Source organism: Protobothrops mucrosquamatus, unplaced genomic scaffold (assembly GCF_001527695.2).
Source record: "Protobothrops mucrosquamatus isolate PMUCROS unplaced genomic scaffold, P.Mucros_1.0 scaffold702, whole genome shotgun sequence".
In the NCBI taxonomy this organism is placed as follows: domain Eukaryota; kingdom Metazoa; phylum Chordata; class Lepidosauria; order Squamata; family Viperidae; genus Protobothrops; species Protobothrops mucrosquamatus.
The window spans coordinates 414552-437655 of NW_015386984.1; the positions used below are offsets into that span (position 1 = coordinate 414552).

The 23104-nt window shown below is 37.0% G+C and overlaps 1 protein-coding gene across 1 annotated transcript; it reads right to left on the reverse strand.

The window, feature by feature from the left end:
* Positions 1–1803: 1803 nt before the first annotated feature.
* LOC107289447 (adenylate kinase isoenzyme 5) lies at positions 1804–22538 on the reverse strand (the record flags this gene model as incomplete). Its single annotated transcript, XM_015818216.1, has 5 exons — positions 1804–3033; positions 5955–6137; positions 10457–10573; positions 11142–11299; positions 22494–22538. Coding segments are annotated over 5 exons (581 nt in total), but the record flags the coding sequence as incomplete, so codon positions are not given.
* Positions 22539–23104: the final 566 nt, after the last annotated feature.

Consider the following 23104-nt stretch of genomic DNA (forward strand, 5'->3'; position numbering starts at 1 on the left):
TTTCAACGTGTGTAAGTTGTGATCCGGAAATGCGACCTAACGGTATTAGATTTCCACTTGCTTAAACAAAAAACTTGAATTTTGGAAGTAATTTAGTATATGTGTTTTAAATTAAACTACAGCAGTAACTAACAAGGAGTTGGCTGGCTCGTTTAATAACAGCATTAATTTCAGTTTAATTTCAGTGTTAATTTTCACATTTTGTTTAGGTGTACTCATTTTCTGTTAGAGGAGTTGAAGCATTTTTAATAGATGATGCAGTATCATTTCTAAATGACATCGTCTGTAAGCATATCTCATTCTTGAGAAATTTAATAAATCAGAATATATAATATAAAACAATACACCTGATGTATTTCACTTTTCTCATTAATGGTAGCAAAACTGTAATGCTTTGGGAAACGAGTATCTAATGGAAATATAATTATATTTTACATTATCGGATTATATGTTCTCTGCAGCCAGATGCTACTTTCTGATACAGTATTAGGTTTGCTAACATATTCCAGATTTGTCATATGGGCATGTTCTAAGTACTCTTTCTGTATATCCTTTGGATAGAAGATTGGTTCAGGTGATCATGGTGGATTTAGGTTTTTCTATAAACAAGCCTCGAGAGATGTGAAAAATGTTCCAAAGTTGTAACTTTCCAACGTGGAATGCATTCCCTTTTAGAAAATAATCCACTTTCAACAAAATGGGCCGTTCTAACCTCTATATTGCTGTCTTTCCCTGAAATAGGATATTTGGGCACATAAAATTTTAGTTTCAGAGTGTTTTGCACATCTTAAGGCAAACACTGATTCCAATGTTGGCCATAATTCCAAGCAGATTAGGTGGCAGGCCAATAGCAATAGCACTTACTTATATACCGCTTCACAGCCCTCTCTAAGTGGTTTACAGAGTCAGCATATGGCCCCCAACAATCTGGGTCCTCATTTTACCAACCTCGGAAGGATGGAAGGCTAAGTCAACCTTAAGCCGGTGAGACTTGAACTGCAGAACTGCTGGCAGCCGGCAGTCAGCAGAAGTAGCTTGCAGTACTGCATTCTAACCACTGCGCCACCAGTAAGGAAAACTATCTTGTTCTATACTTATCTCATTCCTCCATTCTCGTTTGTTCAAAACATGTTTTCCTACCCAAATAATGGCCCTACAGATCTCATAATGGAAAAAGCAAATGGTTTGCAATAGTGGATGGATGGTTGTCTCTGAAATTTGCACTGATGAAAGCTGTTTTTTCAAGACAAGCTTCTGACTATACATTGCTTCTCAGAAGTGAGAAAGTCTGTATGTAACACGTTTTCAGCAATTGTACCCCACCCTTCTTATGTTAGTCTGTGACCATAATAAAGATTGATTTGATACGGTTTCAGCAAAGATTCAAATGCCCTTTGAATTTAAAATGTTTCCCATTGCCCTTTTTTTTTTAGCTTGGAAATTTTCAGTTCTTGCTCAAAGTGCAAAGCAGATTTTTATATGGTTCTTATTAAACAGTTCAAATTTGTAGTTTAAGTGTTAGGGATATTTTTTGAGATTGCTGTCAAATGATGTCTTTAAATACAACTGTCTTGTTTTGAAAGTTGTACCACATCTGTTTCTTAGTGGAAGAATCCCATCTAAAAAAGCTGAAACAAATGCTCATAACCACACAACTATAAAAGTTTTCAAAATTCAAAACTCTGTACCCAATTAAGTGAAAATGTTATGTGGCTTTGGATTGGATACCTATTTGTTTTGCAGAAGCTTTAAATATGAAAAGTAAAATTTACTACCCTTAACATTTGTCCATACATTTTATTTTTCTTACTTTTTCATACAAGAGTAGTAGGTTGAAAAATACAAATTTTGCTCAATTGCTTGTTGATAATGCAACTGTTGATAGAATCTAGCATGCAAGAAGAGATAGTGGATAGCCAAAGAAGGCAGTTTCTGATATAGATGATAAGATTTTCTTGTCTGTTGATCAACAGTTTGAAAAACCTCAGTATTTCAGTCATCAAGAGGTGTGTACGTGCGTGTGCGCATGTGGAAAGCATGTGGTAATCTGAACTTAATACTGCTCAATTTATGTTTTAAATTTCCCATGTTAAATGCTGAGCAATAAATTAAAGGACTTAAAACTGACAATTGGCTATATGTAGCTGTCACACATACAGCAATCAGTTTATAGAGACAATTATTGCCTGTGGTCTTTTTAAATGTGTGTTAATTTTTTTATATACCGACACTGCCATTATTAGCTCTAAGTCTTTACCCATCTTAAGCACATCAGCAATATTTGGCACTTTTCTTTTCAGCATATATTATCCCTCTGTTAGCATTGTAAATCAAAAAATTTTCAAGCCATAACTACATAGGATACTTGTATGGATGGTCTTATCAATGCAACATCTGGTCCTGCGATCAGTTAATTATTTCACATTTGGTTCATGTATTGCATATCGTGCTTTTTGTGTGTGTGAGTCTCTCCCAGTTCCATTATTTGGTGTGTAAATGACTGCAAACCTAATTGCAGACATGTTCCCCTTGTAAAAGAAAATGACAGAAAACAGACTGTTCAAGCACTACAAAAAAGAGCAAGCTTAAATAGCCTCAAAAATTGATTTGTGTTCAGCAGCAAATTCACTGTTACATCACTCCTACTGACAGAATACTGTGCTTGACTGTATAGTATGTCTTGCAGTACTGAAATGAAGAAGGTGTGTTCTATAAAACTCAGCTGCTGTTTATCATGCTGGCTTTTTTAAACCTGTAAACTGCAAACTGTATCATAGGCCATATACAGTACACATATCATTACTGTACCATTTAAGTTACAAAGATTTGTACAATGTTTACAACATGCATTAATCTTTCAAGGCAGCAGCTATTGCTTTGAACAGCATTTGTAAAGGACACTGTATGCATGTGTGTGTTCCAGCACTGCCATTACATTAAGTTCTGAAAATGGTGCTATTCCTTCTTCAGAAAAGTATTGACTGAAGTGCATATCTCGAGAAAAACTTCCTCTGGTGTTCCTTCTGCATTTATCTGTTCAAAAGAAAAACAAAAACATTCAGAGAAGTTAATTCCCAAATTCCCAGACTCAATAACCCAATAACCACTGTAGGCAATGCTGGAATGCTGAAAAAAGAACAACATTCTTGAAGAAACAATATGCAATACTCAAAACCAAAAACAGAAGGGCTTTTAAAAAGATCTCATTAGGGGGTCTTTAATGTTCTCCAAGCTTGGTGGTTTTCTTGCAGAAGTTTCATTACCAAACTAGGTAACACTAGTGTACTGATGATGTTATCTAGTTTGGTAATGAAATGTCTACAAGAAAGCCTACAAGCTCAGAGAACACTGAGGACCCCACAGTTTAACCCTGACTTACAGATACTCTTATCAAATCCCATTATGCCTAAGTAAATTCAGCCATTAATTTGAATGTTGGATGGGAAAAAAGTGGAAAACCGGGAAGAGAAGTTAGAAGGCCTTGCTTGAAAACAGTGCTGACTGCTGCTCATGTCTAGGAAAGCATGTCCGTTGAATATTTTGTCAGGTTGCAACTCTTGTCAGCAAGGAAATTAAAACTGACAGACATCACTAGTAGAACAAGCAACAGGCACCAGCCAAGCCTGTATAATACTATTATAGTAAAATATCTAAAGAGAAAGTGGCTTAAGATCGGTTTGTTGTTGAAGGCCGCATATTCTGCCAACCTGCTAATTATTGGGATGTACAAAATATTTAACATATGCTATAAACTGGAGATTGTGAACAAACCTTTGCAAGCAAACAGAAAATTGAAGTGAGCTCTTCTTAATAGCATCTAGGGCAGTAAAATGTGTTGCAAAATATCCACAGGTATGCTGTATCAGCCAGAACCCCACTTCCTGTGACATCACTAGGATTGGACTTCCTTTATTTCTCCTTATGCAACCTCTGACACCACAGAATTTCTGTTTCGTGACCCAGACGTTCTGCCTATGAGAAGATCTGCACCTTGAGATGAAACGGGTTGAGAACCTCTGTTCTATGGCATAGTTTATAAGCTGCAGTGGCAACAACCCTGAACTGAGACGATCACTCCATTTCTTTCCCAGTATGTATTTTTCTTCTTAGATTTTAATTTGCTTTGAAAAAAAGAACAGCTCTTCACCTAAAACATCCAAAGTGAAAAACATACTGGGGAGTGTGAATGTTAAATAATCAGTTCTTAAAGTGTTTTGGCAGCCGATGCTTTCCATGTTTCATGCTGAGCATTTTCAAGTGAGAAACACTAAATCTTAATACGGAGATAATATCTGAAGACATTCTGACTTTCCTATTCTATATGAAAGAACGGAATACACAAATATATTTCAGTTAATAGCAAAACAGAAAAAGGCAATAGAGGCAATTTTCTTTCTTTTTTTTTGCTATTTATAATAATAGAATTGCCCAATATAGCCAAAATAATAAGCAGAAACAGTATAGTAAGAAGCTGTTTTTCAAATCTTCTATTAAATACCTTCCAGAATTGGGGATTTGGGTGCGAGTGTAAGAAAATTTGCAAAAAAGCATACTTAATTACCTCAATTAAGGAAATGATTCCAACTAAGAGTTTTAAACATTACATAGAAGAGGAAACTAAAGGGAGACTGAATTGCCAAATTATTTGTAATCTAAAATAAATGCAAAATAAATTTCACTCAAGTGTATTGGAACAATAGATAGCTTGTGCTATGTTATACAGAAATGTATTTTAAACCCAAAGGCTGGACGTATTCTAGATTATATCACGCTTCATAATGAAAATAATGAGTGTTAAACTCCGTGATTAAGTTTTCTCAATTTCAATGTATTTAAATTTAGTGAAATGGCAAATCATCTGCCGTTTCTCAAGTTTTGACAGCATATATGAGTCAGGCCGATCCAGAAGAACACTCTCTTTTCATGTTGCAACTTTCTTGTTTTTCTATCCTCCCTTATTGGTTGTAACTATTGTATTAATTGCAGGGAAGTGTAAGGGAGAATTTTGATTTTGTCCTTCCCTGATGACAAAGCAACCTGACATGTCAAAGATCCAGAAGTCTTGCTTGAAATTACTAGCCACTCCGGACAACCAGTAGAGCCCCACTATATATGCATTTAGGTGAACTACTTACTTGAAGTTAACTGACCCTTCTCAGATTCATGATCAAGACAAAATCCTAGAGAGGCTCCCCAGAGACCAGACCTGCTTTCTGCCTCTGTGGCCTTTTCAGCTTTAAACTTCCCACATATATTTTGGGGGAAGACAGTTGAAATGCAGATACAGATACAAATCCTATTTTTCCATGATGACATCAACTCCAATCCAAGACAGGAAAGCAGAGAGAAATCTACAAGCTCTCTGCTCTTTTATGATGTTCAAGGAATAAAAATATGGCCACTGGCCAACTAACTAGTCATCCCAAAACATGACCTGCCAACATATAAAGGTGAAAGAACTGACTAAAGAAAAGGATCTAAGTCAGACATAGTTTATCTGACAAATGAAAGCAAATATATGTGACCCAGGATAATGTTGCACAATCCAATTTGGGTCACTCACCGGGACCAGAAGTTTAGTCTTCCAAGCTTTTGGACTCATGCTGGAGCCCATCCTCAGGGAACTTCTCTCTACCAGAATAGTTTATCTGTGACATGCTTTTTCGTTAATTTCCCCCCCCTCCTGTTTCTGGCCACTTTATGTATACATAATGATCAGACAGAATATAATTCAGTTTAATGTTTAGTCTTTCCTGGATTTTCCTTTGCTGTATACAGGGATAGGCTAACATGCATCTTGCAGCTAAAAAAAAAAAGATATCTTCCTTCTCAGTAGCAGAAATTGAGTGAGAGGAATTGCTACATCAGAACATTTATGACACAAGTTAATTTTCTCCTTAAAACATTGCCACATAAACAGAAGACAGATCAAGTAGAAAGTCAAGGCAATCTACCTTAAAGAGTGGGATTCTGTTTTCATAATATGCAATTAGTGTCTCGGCTGTTTTATAGTAAGCTTCAATGCATTTCATGATAGCTTCAACATTATCCTCAAGGCACTGACTTTTTTGCATAAGGTGATTACTCATGGTCTTAGAAGAACAGTCCATGCAGAGTATCAGAGAGGGCTCACCAATCTGAAGAAATGGAGAAAAAAAAACGACGTCAGTTTTTCCAGTTTTTTAAAGGTGTTCCCTTTGGATTAAATGAGTTCAGCATAAATGTCTTCCTTTGTAGGAATAAGAACAGAAAGCGATAACCAAATACAAGGGTTTATACATAAGATTTAGACAGAATTATTGCCTGTGCCTTTATCTACAGTTTTTTTGGGTTTTTTAGGGACCAAGAAAGGGTTATGTTCCAGGATGGTTCATGCATGGCTGCATAAGCCCTAAAGTCATTGCTTCCAACCTCATTTTGGTTTCAGAATAACCTTGTTGCAGGGTAAGCTGAGAGATGATGATGATGATGATGATGATGATGATGATGATGATGATGATGACGACGACGACAATATAGCTTTACCGTCCTGTATTTATTTTATTAAACAATATTTATATGCATCTCTTGGGGTCACATAAGAAAAATTATTTACACAGATGGGAGGGAGGGATACAAAGAAAAGTTTTTTCGAAGAAGTAGAACTAATTCCAGTCATTCAGTTTAATTCTAGTCTTGTGAGCTCAAAGGAAGCTTCTCCTGTTTGTACAAGTTATATAAGCAAAAGCTTCTATACATATGATTGTATGTCTGAAACCCTTTGGGGGTTTTAAGCCTTTTTTCCCTTTTTCACATTTCTGTGCAAAGTCATGTTGGAAATGTTAAATCTCTTTTAAAAGTGACATGAAGCTCACATTTTTATAGGTTTGCTATGCCTCCAAGAATATTTCGTATACACAAAACAATAACTGAGAAAGTCATTTTAAGTGCTGCAGATAAGGCTGGTTCTGGTGGCTACCCAACATGTGAATCATGACACAAGATAAAGAAGTACTTTCATGATGAAATTATAAACTTTCTTTGAAAAACTCTTCAAACAAGACTGTATTTTTCCTTGAGTTAGTTCGATTTTTTGAAAAAAACAATCTCTCTGGATTTTGTCTCTATATGGAAGAAGACACTCTCTTTGCTTAAGACATTAGTAAATAAAGGACATATAAAACTTTTTTTAGTATCATTAGGTTAAACATATATCTCCCCAAATCTATCTAATTATCTATCCAAACCAAATAAAGGTGAGCGGTGGAGAAAGAAAGATAAATACTACATACAAGGTGATACTGGGGAGGAGAACTTACTGCTTTTCATACACAACACAAGGCGGCACCACTACACCAGAAATTAAAACTACGTATTCTACCCTAGTGAGGAAATTCTTTAAATGAAACACATGGATCTATTTTTGTGCTCCAGAGTTCCCACAATGCAACTATGAACTGCAACTAAATGTTTGCAGCATCATAAATAAGTTATAACACAGTGTCTGGGCTTAGAGAACAAATCATTGTTTCACAATCTGAAATAACAATATAAAATTGATGATGCTAGGAAGCCGTACAATGTTGGAAATATCCCTAAAGCCGTTCAATTTTTCTGGTGGAATTCTTGCATCGCAGTAAAGGATGTTGGGACGCTTTTATTTTTTCTACATCTTCAAGCAGTTTTTAGTATTGCGCATTGTCATTGTCTTTTTTCTTTCCATTTCCTCTTCTCTCAATTCCAGTTAATTGGTGGTAGTGACAGGGGCAGAGAAATTTACATTGCATTACAGTACCAGGTTGGTTGACAATTTTAGGAAGGCAGGAGAAGTTGGACCCAGAACTACTTTGGGGAGGCAACTCTTCTATGTGACCTTTAATTATTCTCTTGTATTTCATAAATTGCAAATTAAATTTATGAAATACAAGAGTAGGATTTTATGTTGAAGATACAGTATAGATGCAGTCACTTGCCATAGATTGGAGTTTCCAGATTATCCCTAAATTATTCATTCTTTTGAGACTGCTCCTAAAATGCATCTTGGGCTAATAAAGATGACCATCTCCATCTATTTGCAGAATGGTTGTACATGAATTAAGGTTCAATTTTTGTGTACCTGGGAACTCAGGATCTCTAAGGTAATTAAGGCTTTCGCTGAATGAAAATGTCTCTGTGAATGAGTGGAAATGGCAACTACTACGTAGAATGAAATAACGGTGTTCAAATGTCTCTAGAGGACAGAATAGGAGATCATCCATGAGTGATCTGAATGGCAGCTCTTCACGGAGAGCCTGTAAAATAGGTCTCCAGTGGGTTTGTATGCCAAGAGCTAAGGAAGATGGTATCTTTGCTCTCACTTTGATGTTCTATGAAATGGTATCCTCATAACTAGAGACAATCAGTAGAAACAAATCTAGGCAATTATTATACAGCCTGAGAAAGAATGAAGGAGGACCTAAGGTAATCTTCCACTTCTTAAGGCTTTTCTCTCTACAGGGGAAAAAGAACTATCCAGACCAGCTGCTAGAATCAACATATGTGGGGATTTTAAAAATAAATCTTTGAACACCATTTTTTAAGTTGAACCTAACTTCCATTTTGACTGATCCAGATGGCAAAATCATTTGAGACCATCTGCCCAATTTGATTGTATTCACCTGACATTCCACATCAAAGTTTACATGTACAGCAAGTCTATTTATATTTAGTAACAAATAAATATGAAGCTTAATCCTAAGAGACATTTTGAAAGTTAAGTCTCTGTCATGGCAATAAAATTATACAAGGAAGTATAGTAGGCAAAGATAATAAAAAAACATATTAGAAATTGTCTAAATTACACATCCACTTATGGTTAAATGTTTTCCATAAGAGGAAATTAAATAGATTCTTTTTTAAAGGCTCAAAGTGATTTTCTAGTATGGAACTGCACTTCCTTTAAAGGGCATATCCATAGAATGGAACTCCTCCTTGACCATTAGCTATTTCTGGATTCAGTTGATAACCCTGACAAGAAATGTGTTTTGCAAAACAATGTCTAGAGGGTGTCATCTGTGACCGTTTCTGAAGTCATCAGATATGACAAGGGTTACACATCCCTTGATTACATCCTGACTACTATGATGTACTTCCTATGGATCTATCCATAAAGAGTGATTGGAGGCCTTGATTAGGGCAAAGTGCTGCAGCTGGACTGCTAATAAAGTAAAGCAGGACCTCTGAAGTAAAGGGATCGTGTGAGTACTGATAACTTATGCTGGTTAATTACTGCTCAATTTAAAGTATTGATATTACCATTTAAAATCCTAAATGGCTGAGGATTAGAGGGACTACCTCTTCCACTATGAACCACTTGTTACAATCACTGGAAGAGACCTGACATTGATTCCCTAGATCAGGCATGTCAAACTGCCAGCCTGCGGGCCAGATGCATCATACTGAAACCGTGCCCACCTCATTGCCGGCAATGGGGGAAAAGTCGCAATACGTCGTGCGACGTCACGTGACATTGTGAGTTTGACATGCCTGACCTAGATACATAAGGGAAGACCCTAACCCTAACTCTATGATGTTTCTAAGCCACTGAAAGTTGTGCTCAGAAGTCACATTTGGCCCACATTCTTCTGCCTTTAGGAAATGGGAGAAAACCTTCCTTTCCACCTAGGTCATTTCAGTTGCAAATATTTCACAATGACTTTAGCTCTTGTTATGATTACAATGTTTGTTTGTTCGACTTAGATCCCACTGTTCAACTTAGTTGTTTTGGGTGTCCTGCGGGGATAATATAAGCTGAAATAGTGATGCTGTTTCAACCTATTAATTGCTCTCATGCCATCATTTATTCAGAAGGAATTAGAAATATGTTCTCTATTCTAACTTCCTAGCAATTATCACTCCAGAGCATCTCATATACTCTTTTGCAGGGAAGAGTAATATGCCAATATTTTAATAAGCAATCTGAAAGTGCAGTTAGTGAAAGTGTGCGTGATTTAGATATGTCATTTTCACCCAGTAGCATTAGCACTTCTGATGTTTCTAAGACAACAGATAATGTGTGGAAATTATGTTGCATTTTAAAATTGTTTCTGCGTTAGGGTATTCTTCAACTGATCCTTTGTATAGTTTGAGTGCACATCACCTTTGCACATATTTCATTAAAAAGTAGAAATGCAGCAAATGCAGTTTTTTTAAGTCCTGCAAGTTGACAACAACATTAAGTAATATTTGTTTACTGCGAAGTTCATGGAAAAAGTCAGCCTTTCAATAGACAACAGTGGACAGAAGCAAATAGGATTAGAACAGGAAAATGTCTTATAATTAGTGAGACTATCCGTCTGATTCAGTCTTGTCGACATTACTCAGGAATAGATTCAAGATTTCAAACAAACATTTTTTTTAGGGTTCCCTGGAGAAGGAAAGAACATTTTGCATTAAAGCAACTGCTCAGTTCTTCCTTTTGCATGATGGGATTGCTCACCTCATTCTCAAACTGTTCTCCTTGTTGAATATCTTGGGGATAGCCATCAATCAAGAATCCCTTCGAGTTTTCCATATTGGCAAGGATAGCTTCTTTTAGGAGCTCTGTGACAATATCCTTAATTGAAAAATGCAAAGTAGTTTGGTTTAACATCTGGTCTGAAAGCTCAAGTGCCTTAAAATGAGACATAGCCACAATAGCCTAATATGCTCATATTGCAAGTATATTGTGCATTCATGTGCATGCACTATTTTACCAAATTTACCGACTGAAGGCACTCCAAAATTCCTATCATTACTGACTCTTAACCTAGACATTTTACAAGTAGGAAAATGCTACCAAAAAAAAAAAAAAAAGGGCAGTGCTCCCTTGAGAGCTAATTATTTTAAGTACTGGAGCACATTACGAAGCATATGTCTTGCAAATATAATCAATTGAAGGAACCTTTAAAAAACATCTCAATGAGACCAGCGAAGATGCCTATGTTGTTGTAAGGCTTCACTACTATCTTGCTTTTCTTTAAAATACAACAGGTAGTTTTGAGTTAATACATATTGTATTTCAAACAAATTTCTGGAGAAAGAACCTATCTAGTTTTTATATTATCCATTCAAGCTTCTTCCTTCTCTCCTCCCACCCCCACCCCCATTGAAGAGATTACATTAATTTTGGAATCACATCTTACCCCTGATATAAATTCACCACTCTCGGTTATATCTCTGATGGTCTTACTCCTTCCAGATGCTGCCTCATTTTGGATCAGATCTTCTACTGACACATGCATGAATCCATACTTTTGTGCTAATTTCCCACACTGGGTTCCTTTGCCAGAGCCTGGGCCACCTTTATAAGTAAATATAAATTCTCAAATTAGAGAGAGAATAACTGACTCATCGTAGACAAAAATGATCATAAGAGTATACCAATTAAACAGTGAAACATCACAGAATCATATCAATTAAATGGTGGTAGGAGTAGATAATAAAAGCCTCTTCTGGATTCAGCAGCGCAGAATCCATAATGAAGTCTCTCTCATTCCTAAACTATTATTATACCAATATTTTTTCACATACAACCACCCAATAATTGACTGAAATGGGCGGCCATGAAAATTGAGAGAGAGAGAGAGAGAGAGAGAGAGAGAGAGAGAGAGAGAGAGAGAGAGAGAGAGAGAGAGAGAGAGAGAGAGAGAGTGCAATTGTGTCAGAAAAGAGAGGGCTTTGATAGGTCTGATGCAGCTTACTTATTTCATTCATATCTTATATTTTGTCAAATGATCATAATCAAAGATAGTAGATTATTCTGAGAACTGATCAAATGGGATTGTGAATCTGGTACTTCCAATTGCTGCAGCACTAGCTGAGGTAAAGGGTCATGCAGGTCATTTCAGATTATGCAGATATGTTTTAAAATGGAAATATTACCCAGCTATTCATATCTGCAGAGATGTAAGGGTGCTCATTAAAAATTAGTTCCAAAACAAACCACAATGATTTATGAACTACCCATGTGATCAAAAGACAGGAGAGGAAAGAAAATGACCAATTTCCTATAAGAAAATTATTCTTCCAACTTAATCCAAACTTAACTGAAAGTGAAGATAGAAAACAAAATTTACAAATGGTTTTTACAATATATATTGCATAAGGTGATCACGTGATCACAGGACACTGCAGCCATCATAAATACGAATTAGTTGCCAGGCATCCAAATTTTGTCCATGGGGATGCTACAATAGTCATAAGTGTGAAAAACAAGTATAAGTCACTTTTTACAATGCTGTTGTAATTTCGAACAGACACTAAATCAGAGTTCCCCAACCTTTTCTGACCCAGAAAAGGGGGAGGAGGGTGAAAAGAGGGGATGATTTTGTGGAAGGGGCAGGCGCATGTGCGAATGGGGCCACGAGTGCCCAGAATAAAGCCTGCGCAAATGGAGTCATGAGCGCCCACAACGAGGTTCGTGGGAGTGGGGCTGTGTGCGCAAGTGGGGCTGTGTGCATGCACAGACCAGCACGTGGCCCAGTGGCGATTAGGCCACAGCCCAGTAGTGGGCCACAGTCGATAGGTTGGGAACCCCAGCACTAAATGAATGGTTGTAAGTGGAGATTACTCATTTTTATTTATCCATCCATCCATCCATTTATTTTTAAACCACCCAACAGCCATAAATTTATTTTTAAACACCCAACTCTCTGAGTGATTTTCAAGGTATGACTATAATAAAGGATGGACCGTCATGGCTCACAGGTTAAAGCTGAGTTTGAAAGCTGGAGAGCTGGCAGCCTGGGTTTGACACCCGAGCTCCATACAAAGGGGTGAGCTCCCGTTACTTGCCCCAGGTCCTGCCCACCTAGCAGTCTGAAACCATGCAAATGCAAGTAGATTAATAGGTACCACTTCAATGAAAAGGTAACAGAGTTCCATGTGCCTTTGGCATACGCCATGCTGGCCACATAACCATGGAAATTGTCTTCGGACAAAACTGGCTCCCTTGGCCAAGAAACAGAAATGAGCACCGTGCCCTGGAGTTGGACACGACTGACAGGGAAACCTTTACTTTTTTACACCTAAAGTGATACCATTCAAAAACTTTAGAGCACGAAAATAATAAGCTAAAGAATGTTTCATCTACCACGTGAATTAAGACTGGAAATCAAATCAATGGTTAAATACCTGAGCGGAAAGATTTGTCCCCAAATTCTTTGTGGGAAGATATAAGCAGTGGTGATACAGGGATTCTATCAAACCATTTTCAATTTATAAATAATATATATTTTAGGATACACTTGGACAGAGGCTTTCTGAGGTGTTTTTTCCCCCCCATACCTTCTCAGCCCACTGGAAATAAGCAGGATTTTTCTTTAATAAAGGGAGAATCTGCAGCTATGAATTATTTACACAGCAGTCGCTGGAAGCCTTAGCAGTCTGAGAACCAACTCTTAGAGAGGCAGTGCAACAGAAACAAGAAGAATCCCCGAATGACTTTCACCAAACCTTTGAAATTTAAATTTTATTCACTGAATTAAATATTGTGATATCTGAAATCTAAGCCTACCAACCACTTTTAGGAAAATTATTAATTAGTAATTAACAATAACAACTGAAAACTATTTGGGCTTTGCCTGATATTCAAAAAGAAAATGCAAATTTGTAACATTTAAATGTATTCTAATCAATATCATATAGCCTGAATGTCCAACCCAGGGTGTAGGCAACCTTGACTATTTTATGACTCGTGGACTTCAACTCCCAGAATTCCTGAGCCAGCTGTGCTGGCTCAAGAATTCTGGGAGTTGAAGTCCACGAGTCATAAAAGAGCCAAGATTGCCTACCCCTGGTCCACCCCTGGTCCAAGATATTTATATCTTGAGTTTGGTGCACCCTGTCAGCCCAAATATGGTTCGAATCTCAGAAGGGTATGTCTGGTTGAAAAGAACTAAAAAGTTCGAAATGGCTATTCCAGTTCTCCCTTAATTCTTTGTTAGCAATCCAAATTTTGAAATATATATATATATATATATATATATTTGTTTTCTGAGGTTTTCGCGGGTGTTTGTATGTAGGTCTTTGGATATTCGGCTTTTCTCCCGCGTAAAATTGTAAGTGTCTTGGTGACGTTTCAACGAAGTCACATTCGTCATCTTCAGGCTGGTGTCTTCAGCGTCGTGCTTCTACTCCCAGAAGCACGAAGCTGAAGACACCAGCCTAAAGATGACGAATGTGACTTCGTTGAAACATCGCCAAGACACTTCCAATTTTACGCGGGAGAAAACTCGAATATCCAAAGACCTACATATATATATATATATATATATATATATATATATATATACATACACACACACACACACATACATACTTATGTGATATATATACATATCATTAACATTACTATGTGTTATATATATATATATTAACATTATTATGTGATATATATATATATATACAATTGGATACACACAAAGAAAGCGATCGGCGAAAAGAAGGGGAAGGGAGAACAGCTTTAAAAATTAGTGGTGGGATAGCAGACAGCGGTGTATGTACGAGGGAAGGGATTGGAGGAAGGAAAGTGGATAATGGAATAGCAGCCTTAAAAAACAGCAAGGGAACAGCCAATGCATGCCTCTAGGAGTAAAACAATTAAGGACGTTGGATGGACCGATGACCAGGTCCAGGAGCCATGTGCAAAACCGGCCGGTATCATAAAAAGGGAACTCCCATTGACTTGCTCCTATGCTCTGATGATGTCGGTAGTGCTGGCCGACGAAAGCTCAGCATTTTATTAAACGATTTCTAGTTTGATATTATCCTGGTGTTCGTATTTATTTGTTTCCAGGCAAGCCAAAAGGTTAGATACCCATGTGATACAAAGAATTAAACTGGACATTTTCTCAGAAGAAAAAAAAATTAAACAGAAAAAAAAGTATAGGGAATTATTGAGAAGTGCTAAAAGAAACGCAATGGTATAGAGCAGGGTTTTCCAACCTTAACAAGTTTAAGATGAACGGATTTCGATTTCCAGATCTTCCTTTCTGGCTGAGGAATTAAGGGAGCTGAAGTCCACACATCTTAGTGTCCAAGGTTGGGAAACTGGTGCAAAGCAAGTGTTGGCAACCAATAAGTTAAGGCACCCCCTAAGTAGCTACAAGCTCCCCCAAATTACAACGAGAGGGTTTTTTTAAAAAAAAAAGTTGCCAAATTTTAAGGAGTTTTACTCAATCTCTCAGTGGTAAGTATGTGTGCAATCTTCAGGAGAACTCAAGAATGGATTGTTTACCTCCTTTTGAATTCAATTTATCTCCTAGGTTCCTAAGGAAGCAATTTTCTCAGTCTGTTGCTTATGATCCTTCTGTGAACTGGCAAAGAGGCTGTTTTCTGAACTGATAACCGAAATATGCCCAGGTGATTAGAAAGTGAATCTCTGGTTCTAAACATATTAGCACAAATGAGTTCCTTCTTCCATATGCAAAGCTTTTCGTCTTAATTAGTTCAGAGTTCTTTCAGGTCAAAGACAGAATAGGAAAAAAAAGTTTGATTTTTTTTTACTGTTTAATTCTCTTTCCAAATCAGCAGGCACAGGGAGTCTCACTAGCCTATGGCTATCTTTTCTCTAGGCTGTATCAAATAGTGTCATTCTATCCAAAGATGCCATTATTAACGATCCCTGTAATATTCCAGAAGATTGTGAAATTAAACAATAAAAGCTGAACATTTCTAGTTGAAGTTTTACTGAAATCCGTCAGGATCCAGTTCCAAATACACATGCTCAAGATCAGAGAACACGTAAGCAGAAAATGGATTATTCCACAAACAAAATTGTCCTTCCTCAATACATATGTAATTGGATATCTTTTAAAAAAAACTTGAATTCTATATTATTGTTACAGTTTTTGGCACGGTCAGCCACGTGATTAGACTGGATTTGGCTTTTTTTTTTGTCCACCTATCGAGTCCTTCACAAGGACCTGGGCTAGACAGATGTTGTTCTTTGATGTTTTATCATTATTACTATAGGCGAAGGAGTGGCAGAACCTGGGGGAGTGGAGTTAAAAGAGGGATCAGCCTAGAATCTCCACATAACCACAAGGAAGCGAAATCCAACCCCTCTTGAATTCTGTTGACCCTTATCTAATTCCTAGCAAGGCTGTTAGTTGAGAATATTCCTGTGCATAAGTATGAGTAGCAATACATTAGTTTAATTTAATATCCATATGTGGATCTGATCTTTCACAACTGATAATTACAAAACTATGTCTTAACAGCTACCACATCGATACCATTAAAAATAGCCTTCTTATAGCAACTTTCCACATTATGTATCACTTGCAAACAAGAGACAATTTCTCTACTATTGAATGTTTCTGACAGGTCTCGATTATGTCGCATGTATCCAGGCAAGTGGGAAATTCCATCAACAGTTTGGAAAATTCATACTGGCATATATACAAAGGCATGATTTTTGTAGATATATCAAATACAAACCACTATTTTCAAAAGGCTGTGGTGGAACTACATGGCCTTGTACGAGATCCACAAGCATATGTGTTTCCTATAAAAATCATGGTTAGTTGATGCCTTGCTGGCTTTTGGTTGGACCCCAAAAATCAAGAAAGACATGGAGAGTTACTTCTGAGAAGTTTCCTTTATTGTTCCTCACCTATAGATAAGAAATCTTGCCAAACTAAAGCAACTACGGGTAATCCTTGACTTACAACCATTCATTTAGTGCCTGTTTGAACTTGCAATGAGCTGAAAAAAAATCTATTGCTGGGCCTGAAGAAAAAAATACTGAGATATATTCTTGATGTTGATATTTTTTCTTAAACAGTAAAGAAAGTTCAGTTTAGATGTGTAGCCCATCCAAATTCTTGACAGAAAACTCTGGTTAACAATAAATTAAAACTTACATTCTGTTTTTTTTAAAAAGAAAAAGTTAAATTTCTTCTCTCTCCTGTACCAGCAGGCAGCAATTGTTACATCAATATAATTTTATAATAGATCACATAGTAGTATTTGCATAGATTCATGCTTTGGTTGCTCCTTAGGGATGCTTGGATGATGGCCTTCATAGTGTACTCATCTTTGTTGCCTAAACCCTCTCTTGTGTTCATTCTTTGGGAACTTCAATTGGGATTTGAACTGGCTTTGATTTAGTGTGAATTATTTTTCTGTATCTCTGAGCATGAAGAAACTCTTTCGGATTAAGACCTTCAGTAATGCTACTACTATATGCTTTTTCAGGCTATTACCCGGAATAAGAGGAATTGCAACCACATGAAAAAATGGATGTGGATTCAGAATTCCATATATTTATACATATAAATGTTCTTCCTTCTGCCACTCTATTTGTTCTTTATCACCCTTACAGAAATTGCTTTTTTCTGACTGGGGAATAAAGGCAAATTCAGAGACTATATCCCAATGCTTTTTTAAAACCCTAGTCATCTTTCAAAACATAGGCATGCAATCAATAAAGGAAATGGTCATCCTGGGAGATATCTCTGTGGTGGAAATAGGGGCAGCTTTCACATAACCCCATTAACTAAATAAACTTCTATTTACTCACTATCCACCTGTCCTTTTCATATGAGTAAGAAGAAGATCCCAGTAAAGAGAATAATGTCCCCAGTGTACAGCAGTCAAGACTGAATGGTTTAAAAAATAACATGTTGTGCTGTAGCTACAAGCAATGCTTTTATACATACTGGCTATATGTGCAAAAAAACCAACAACAACCCGGTCATTTGACATTGATTATCTCTCCATCCGCCAATCCTTGAATTTAAGACTAAATAAGCATAAACATCTTCAGGGTAGATTTATGCAGCTAAAAAAGAAAAGAAGTATTAACAAATCCTATGCTATACATTTTCGTAATCCAGATAATTACATTTACAGACACAAAATTTTGTTCTTATATTTGTTTAGAAAGTATGATGGGGAAATTTATACTAAAAAATAAATAAATACGATAGTGTCTAAAATTCCTGACACTCAAATTCACTGAAGAGGAAAGATGGAATTAATTACAGAAATTGATTTTCACTTTGTACACTTTGTATTTTCCTTTGGGAGTGTGACTTTATTACTATTACAACCATTTCATGTAGGCATCAGGACAAAGCAACAACCTTTTTCTATTTGGGGCAGTGCCTTTTTTACACGCAGGTATAAATCAGAGAAAGAAGGAGCATTAGGTACGTTTTCCACCTTAAGTTATTTATTAAAAAAACAATAAAGGAGGGATATAAATAAAATATTAGAAAATAAACTACATTAATGGAGCTCTGAATCTCCATGTTTTCCAGTGTGCTAGGTATTGTGAGCTTGGTCATTTATAAACTACTTTTTAAAGCAGAGCTGCTGCCTCTGAGTCATTTATTGATTGCTTCAGCTCCTGAAGGTTTAAAAGCAGCAGCAGAAAAGAAGGGAACATATTCTGAACAGGCTTGTGCAAAGCAGCCTATTCTTTCAAATGAAGAACCAATCTTAACAGACAAGCCACTTCGGGTTTTATACAAAGACCTTTCCAAATAGTTTGCTGGTTATTTGCAAAGCACCATGGAAGCTCCTCTGAACTAATCTGGGGGGAAACTTTCTTTGCATTCGGTAGAATAGATTAATTTCTCGGGAGAATTATAAAATCATGATGCTGCATGCACAGCTGCATACTTAAGGGGCAGAGCTTATGTCATTTTTATTAACAACTCCAGCCCTGTGGATGTCTCTGAGGCCACTTATTTAAGAAGTTAACTTATTGAACCTAATACAACATGCCTATCAAAGGAATGGTTTTTATTTTCAGGATTGTGCAGAAATCTGAAAACATCTGGGCTACTTTAGTTAACAGAAGATGAGATCTGTTCCAAATCCTCTTTGAAGAACGCACAGCCCTATTCTCTGTTTGATTCCAGCAATTATTTTAGCAAAACATAACATGTATCCATCAAGGGATCTGGCTGAAGGAACAAATTGGATTGGGAAGAAATTCAGCCTGAGATATTGGCCAAAACATACTGGCTTTCTGTGCAAAAAAAATAAATAAATCTCAGTTTCCTATTATCATTTGACATTAATTATCTCTCCATCCGCCAGTCCTTGAATTTAAGACTAAATGGGCATAAACACTTTCAGGGGAGATTTATGCAGCTGAAAAGCTAGTTTTTTTTAAAAAAAACCAACTGTCTCTAATTCAGCCTCGATCCAGTGATGCCACTACCATTGCTTTGTTTTCTGTGGCTCCTCACTTGTTTCTTTGCCATTAATCCCACCCTTTAGTGGTATTAATGAAATAAATCAGATAAATCAGTGTTTCTCCACTGCTGAATTTGGGCAACTCCAGGAACAACATCAAAGCATAGGGGGGTCTGCACGTAGGCTGACCACTTTTGCTTTAAGCAGCTGAAGAAGAACATCTTCATGGACCCGTCAGAGGACAGTAAAAAAGGACCATCTTTTTGTGTTCCTTTTTGCATTTGCAATTATCAGACAGCTGCCAGCAGTAGCTGAACAGTGGAGGGAAATATTCTGTGCCATACAAAAGAAAGGAGAAACATATCCAAGTACAGGCTGGTCTATCTGTGGTATATTGGCAGAATCAGAGATTCCCTTGCTTACAGAAAATCAGCAAAATTATCAGAGGGTTTGTCCCATTGTGGATCAGCAACAGTATTTTGGGGATGTCCTTCTATAGCAGGGGTCTCCAAACTTGGCTGCTTTAAGACTTATGGACTTCAACTCCCAGAATTCCTCAGCCGGCATGGCTGGCTGAGGATTTCTGGGAATTGAAGTCCATATGTCTTAAAGTGGCCAAGTTTGAAGACCCCTGTTCTATAGCCTCTCTTCCTTGCCTGGGCAGGTCATGCAAGAGGGGTATGCTAAGGGTCCCATCTCCAAAAAAAGTTGCTTCTAGTGGGATCCAGGTGGTGGTGCATCTGCTGTGGACCCTGCCATCTGGAACATTATTCTTCCAGAAGGCCTTCTCACCAGCTTTCAGGATCCTGAGGACAGCCTGAAAGGGGGGGCTATATGAGATTAAACAGAAGTTTGTTCTCCTTCTTCCTTGGGGTTTATCTATTTATTCATTTTTGATGGTTTTAGACTGCTATGAAGTTTTGAAGTGCTGTTGTGTTGTATGCCTCTCAGCCACGTTTGTGAGATGGATAGCTACGTAAATATGCTAGTGTTATGTTATGTGTGTTATGTATGTGTGTGGGTAGATATATACTTTCTTTTGAGAGCAGGCAACAGAATTTCATTTTTAATGTGGGTCAGCATGCTCACAGTAAAAAATGACAATAAAGGTTATCTTATCTACCTTGCCTCACCTTATCTTATATAAATAAATAAATTAAAAGGCCCATTGTCATGTGTTAAAAGAAGTATGAATGAAATTGTTACTTTCTGAAGAGTAATACAGGTAGTCCGCATTTGACACTGGCCATTGGGACCGGCAACTCTTTTGCTAAGTGTTGCAGCCATAAAGCACAACATCAAGTGATTGCGCTGACGGGAGTTGCGGCAGTTCCAGTTGCCTTGTTAGGTGAATCCCACTCAGTCGCAGGTCCCACAGTCACATGGTTTGCCTGCCTTATGGAATCTTCTACCACCAAAAATGAGGTTAGCTATATCTCTTTCAATATTCTGCAAGACCTGGCTTTGCCATCATGCCTGGGAATCTGAGGGGACTGGGGAGATTCCCTTACTGTGATTAACAGCATCCTCTCCTGTTCATGTGTTTTTTTAATAGTTTCCGTAGATTTTAATGATCAATTTTCATATACTGTTGGTTTTCTTTTTAATTAATTGTTGTACCCTGAGCCATGCTTTTGTGAGATGGGCAGCTGTATGATAGATAGATAAATAGGTAGGTAGGTAGGTAGGTAGATAGATAGATAGATAGATAGATAGATTAGATGGAGATTGTTTTTTGACCTCCTGCTGGCTTCCCCAATGACTTTGTTGGAAACCAGCAGTAAAGATCATAAATGGCAATCATGTAACCATGTGATGCTGCAACCATCATAAATGCAAGCTGGGTGCCAAGTGCCTGAATCATGATGTGACTCCAGCACCACTGTGATGGCCACAACTCAGAGGAATAGTTCCCTCATTCAGGGTTATCCTAACTTCAGACAATCACTGAATGAGTGTTTGCTGAATGAGGACCATCTGTGTATTGTGTATTGAGAATTTGAACCTTGAACATCGGTTTCCAATGAAATAATTTATTTTGTCCCAGTCAATGAAAAACCATTTTTGGCAGATGTTAATTAACTCTTCTATTGCAGGCATTTAAAAAAAAAAAATGCTGCACGTTCTTCTTTGTGTTATGTGCCTGATTGCCATAGCAACTTCTCTACATTTTTAGGAGTTTGATGAATTCTAGAATTGCAAAAAGCTTAATTAGCTCCAAAACATGATTAACAACTGGGAAGGATTCAGGAGTGACGCTAGTGGAATGCGTTTTCACATATTCCTATCACTTCAGATTGAGAATGAAGCTTCTCAGGGTTTACCTGGTTACATATTGTAGGTCTATTCTCCTTCTCCCTAGGAGGATTATTTGTGTTACTGATGACTTCCAGAATCAGGTGATTCTATCCATGTGTGACTAAATCGCTACAGAGAATACAGGGTTGTAATGTTTCTATGTATGTTTCCAGATGATAAATAATGAAAAAGAGACCTACATTCTTAACTGTCAAGGAGCTCTTGCTTTCTTGGGACCTGGTTCAATTGTGTAGTGAAGCTACAATGCCAACTGATATTCACAACGCCTTTTTTTCCTGAGTAATAATATAATAATATGGTTCTTTCATTTTGCCCCACCCTTTTATGATTCACAAACAATCCCAACTGCACTATTTGTTTAATAATCTAGGACTAGTAACATAATGTAGAAATAAAAAGAGATCTTTCTGCTCAAATACTGACATAAATATATGTTTATAGATGTACCTCTCTAGGCCAGTATGGTACATTATGGTCCAACATCTTCAGTGAAGAGGCTTTAAGCCTGACGTGTAATGATTTAGATTGATAATAATAATACATATACTCATCCACAAACATATATTTATATCAGTATTTTTTTAACTCCCCAGTCTAGGAATGAGACAGAATGACTGGCCCAAGTCACCCAGATAGTTTCTATTTGAAAGGAAGGACTCAAAATGTTTGCCCTCTTCTAGTCCAGCACCGTACTGCTTATCATGTATACGTCTTGGGCAGGAAAAAACTATTCTAAACATCTACTAATTTGGAAATTAATTAAATACCTCTATTAGTAATTATAAAATTTCTTCTTTACAGTGTTACATATTTTTTCTGATAAATTTCCTGACACTTTTTTTTAATCAACTAACTATATGATCATGAGTATCTCCGTGATGTTTTACTCTCAATGGTGCTAATCCTGAGGAATCTAAAAAAGACAGGGTATTTAGGCAGATTTATGCAGTTCATTGGTACTTGTCAAAAGATTTATTGTATATATAAAACAAGTATGTCTGGTCATGTCTTTTGTTACTCACCAAGTACAAAAATTATGTTTGATTTCTTCAGGTCTTCTGTAAAACCTAAATTAAAATGAAAATAGTTTTAAACAATAGTAGTAAGCAAAACATGCATCATTTTGTAAAATCTTTCCCATTGGTTCTCAACCTATGGTCCATGGACTCCTGGGGGGACCTCGATTTCATCAAAGGGGGTCTGCGAAGGCTTGAAGAAATATTATAATTTAAACCTTGAGTTATGTCTTGGTGGTCCATGGTATTTAAAAGGGTCCGTGGTGAAGAAAAGATTGAGAACCACTGATCTATCATATTAAATTTACAATACGATCCTGTGTGTCTCTCCAAGGAAAAAAATACTGAAATTTGTGTTCACTGAAATTTGTGGAGTACTTGGTGCTCTCTGAGCTTGGTTGTTTTCTTACAGATTTTTCATTACCCAACTAAGTAACATCATCGGTGTAAATGTAGGGTTCACTCCCTGTCTATATACAGTAGCTTGCCCTGCCAGTTTTGGTGGGAATGTGAGTTTGTTCTTGGGAGTTCCTTGATTAAGATGTTGTTTTCTGCTTAACTGTTTGCTTCTTACACAGCTCCTCTTATTGGGTTGGGTTGTTACTTTGATAATGGAG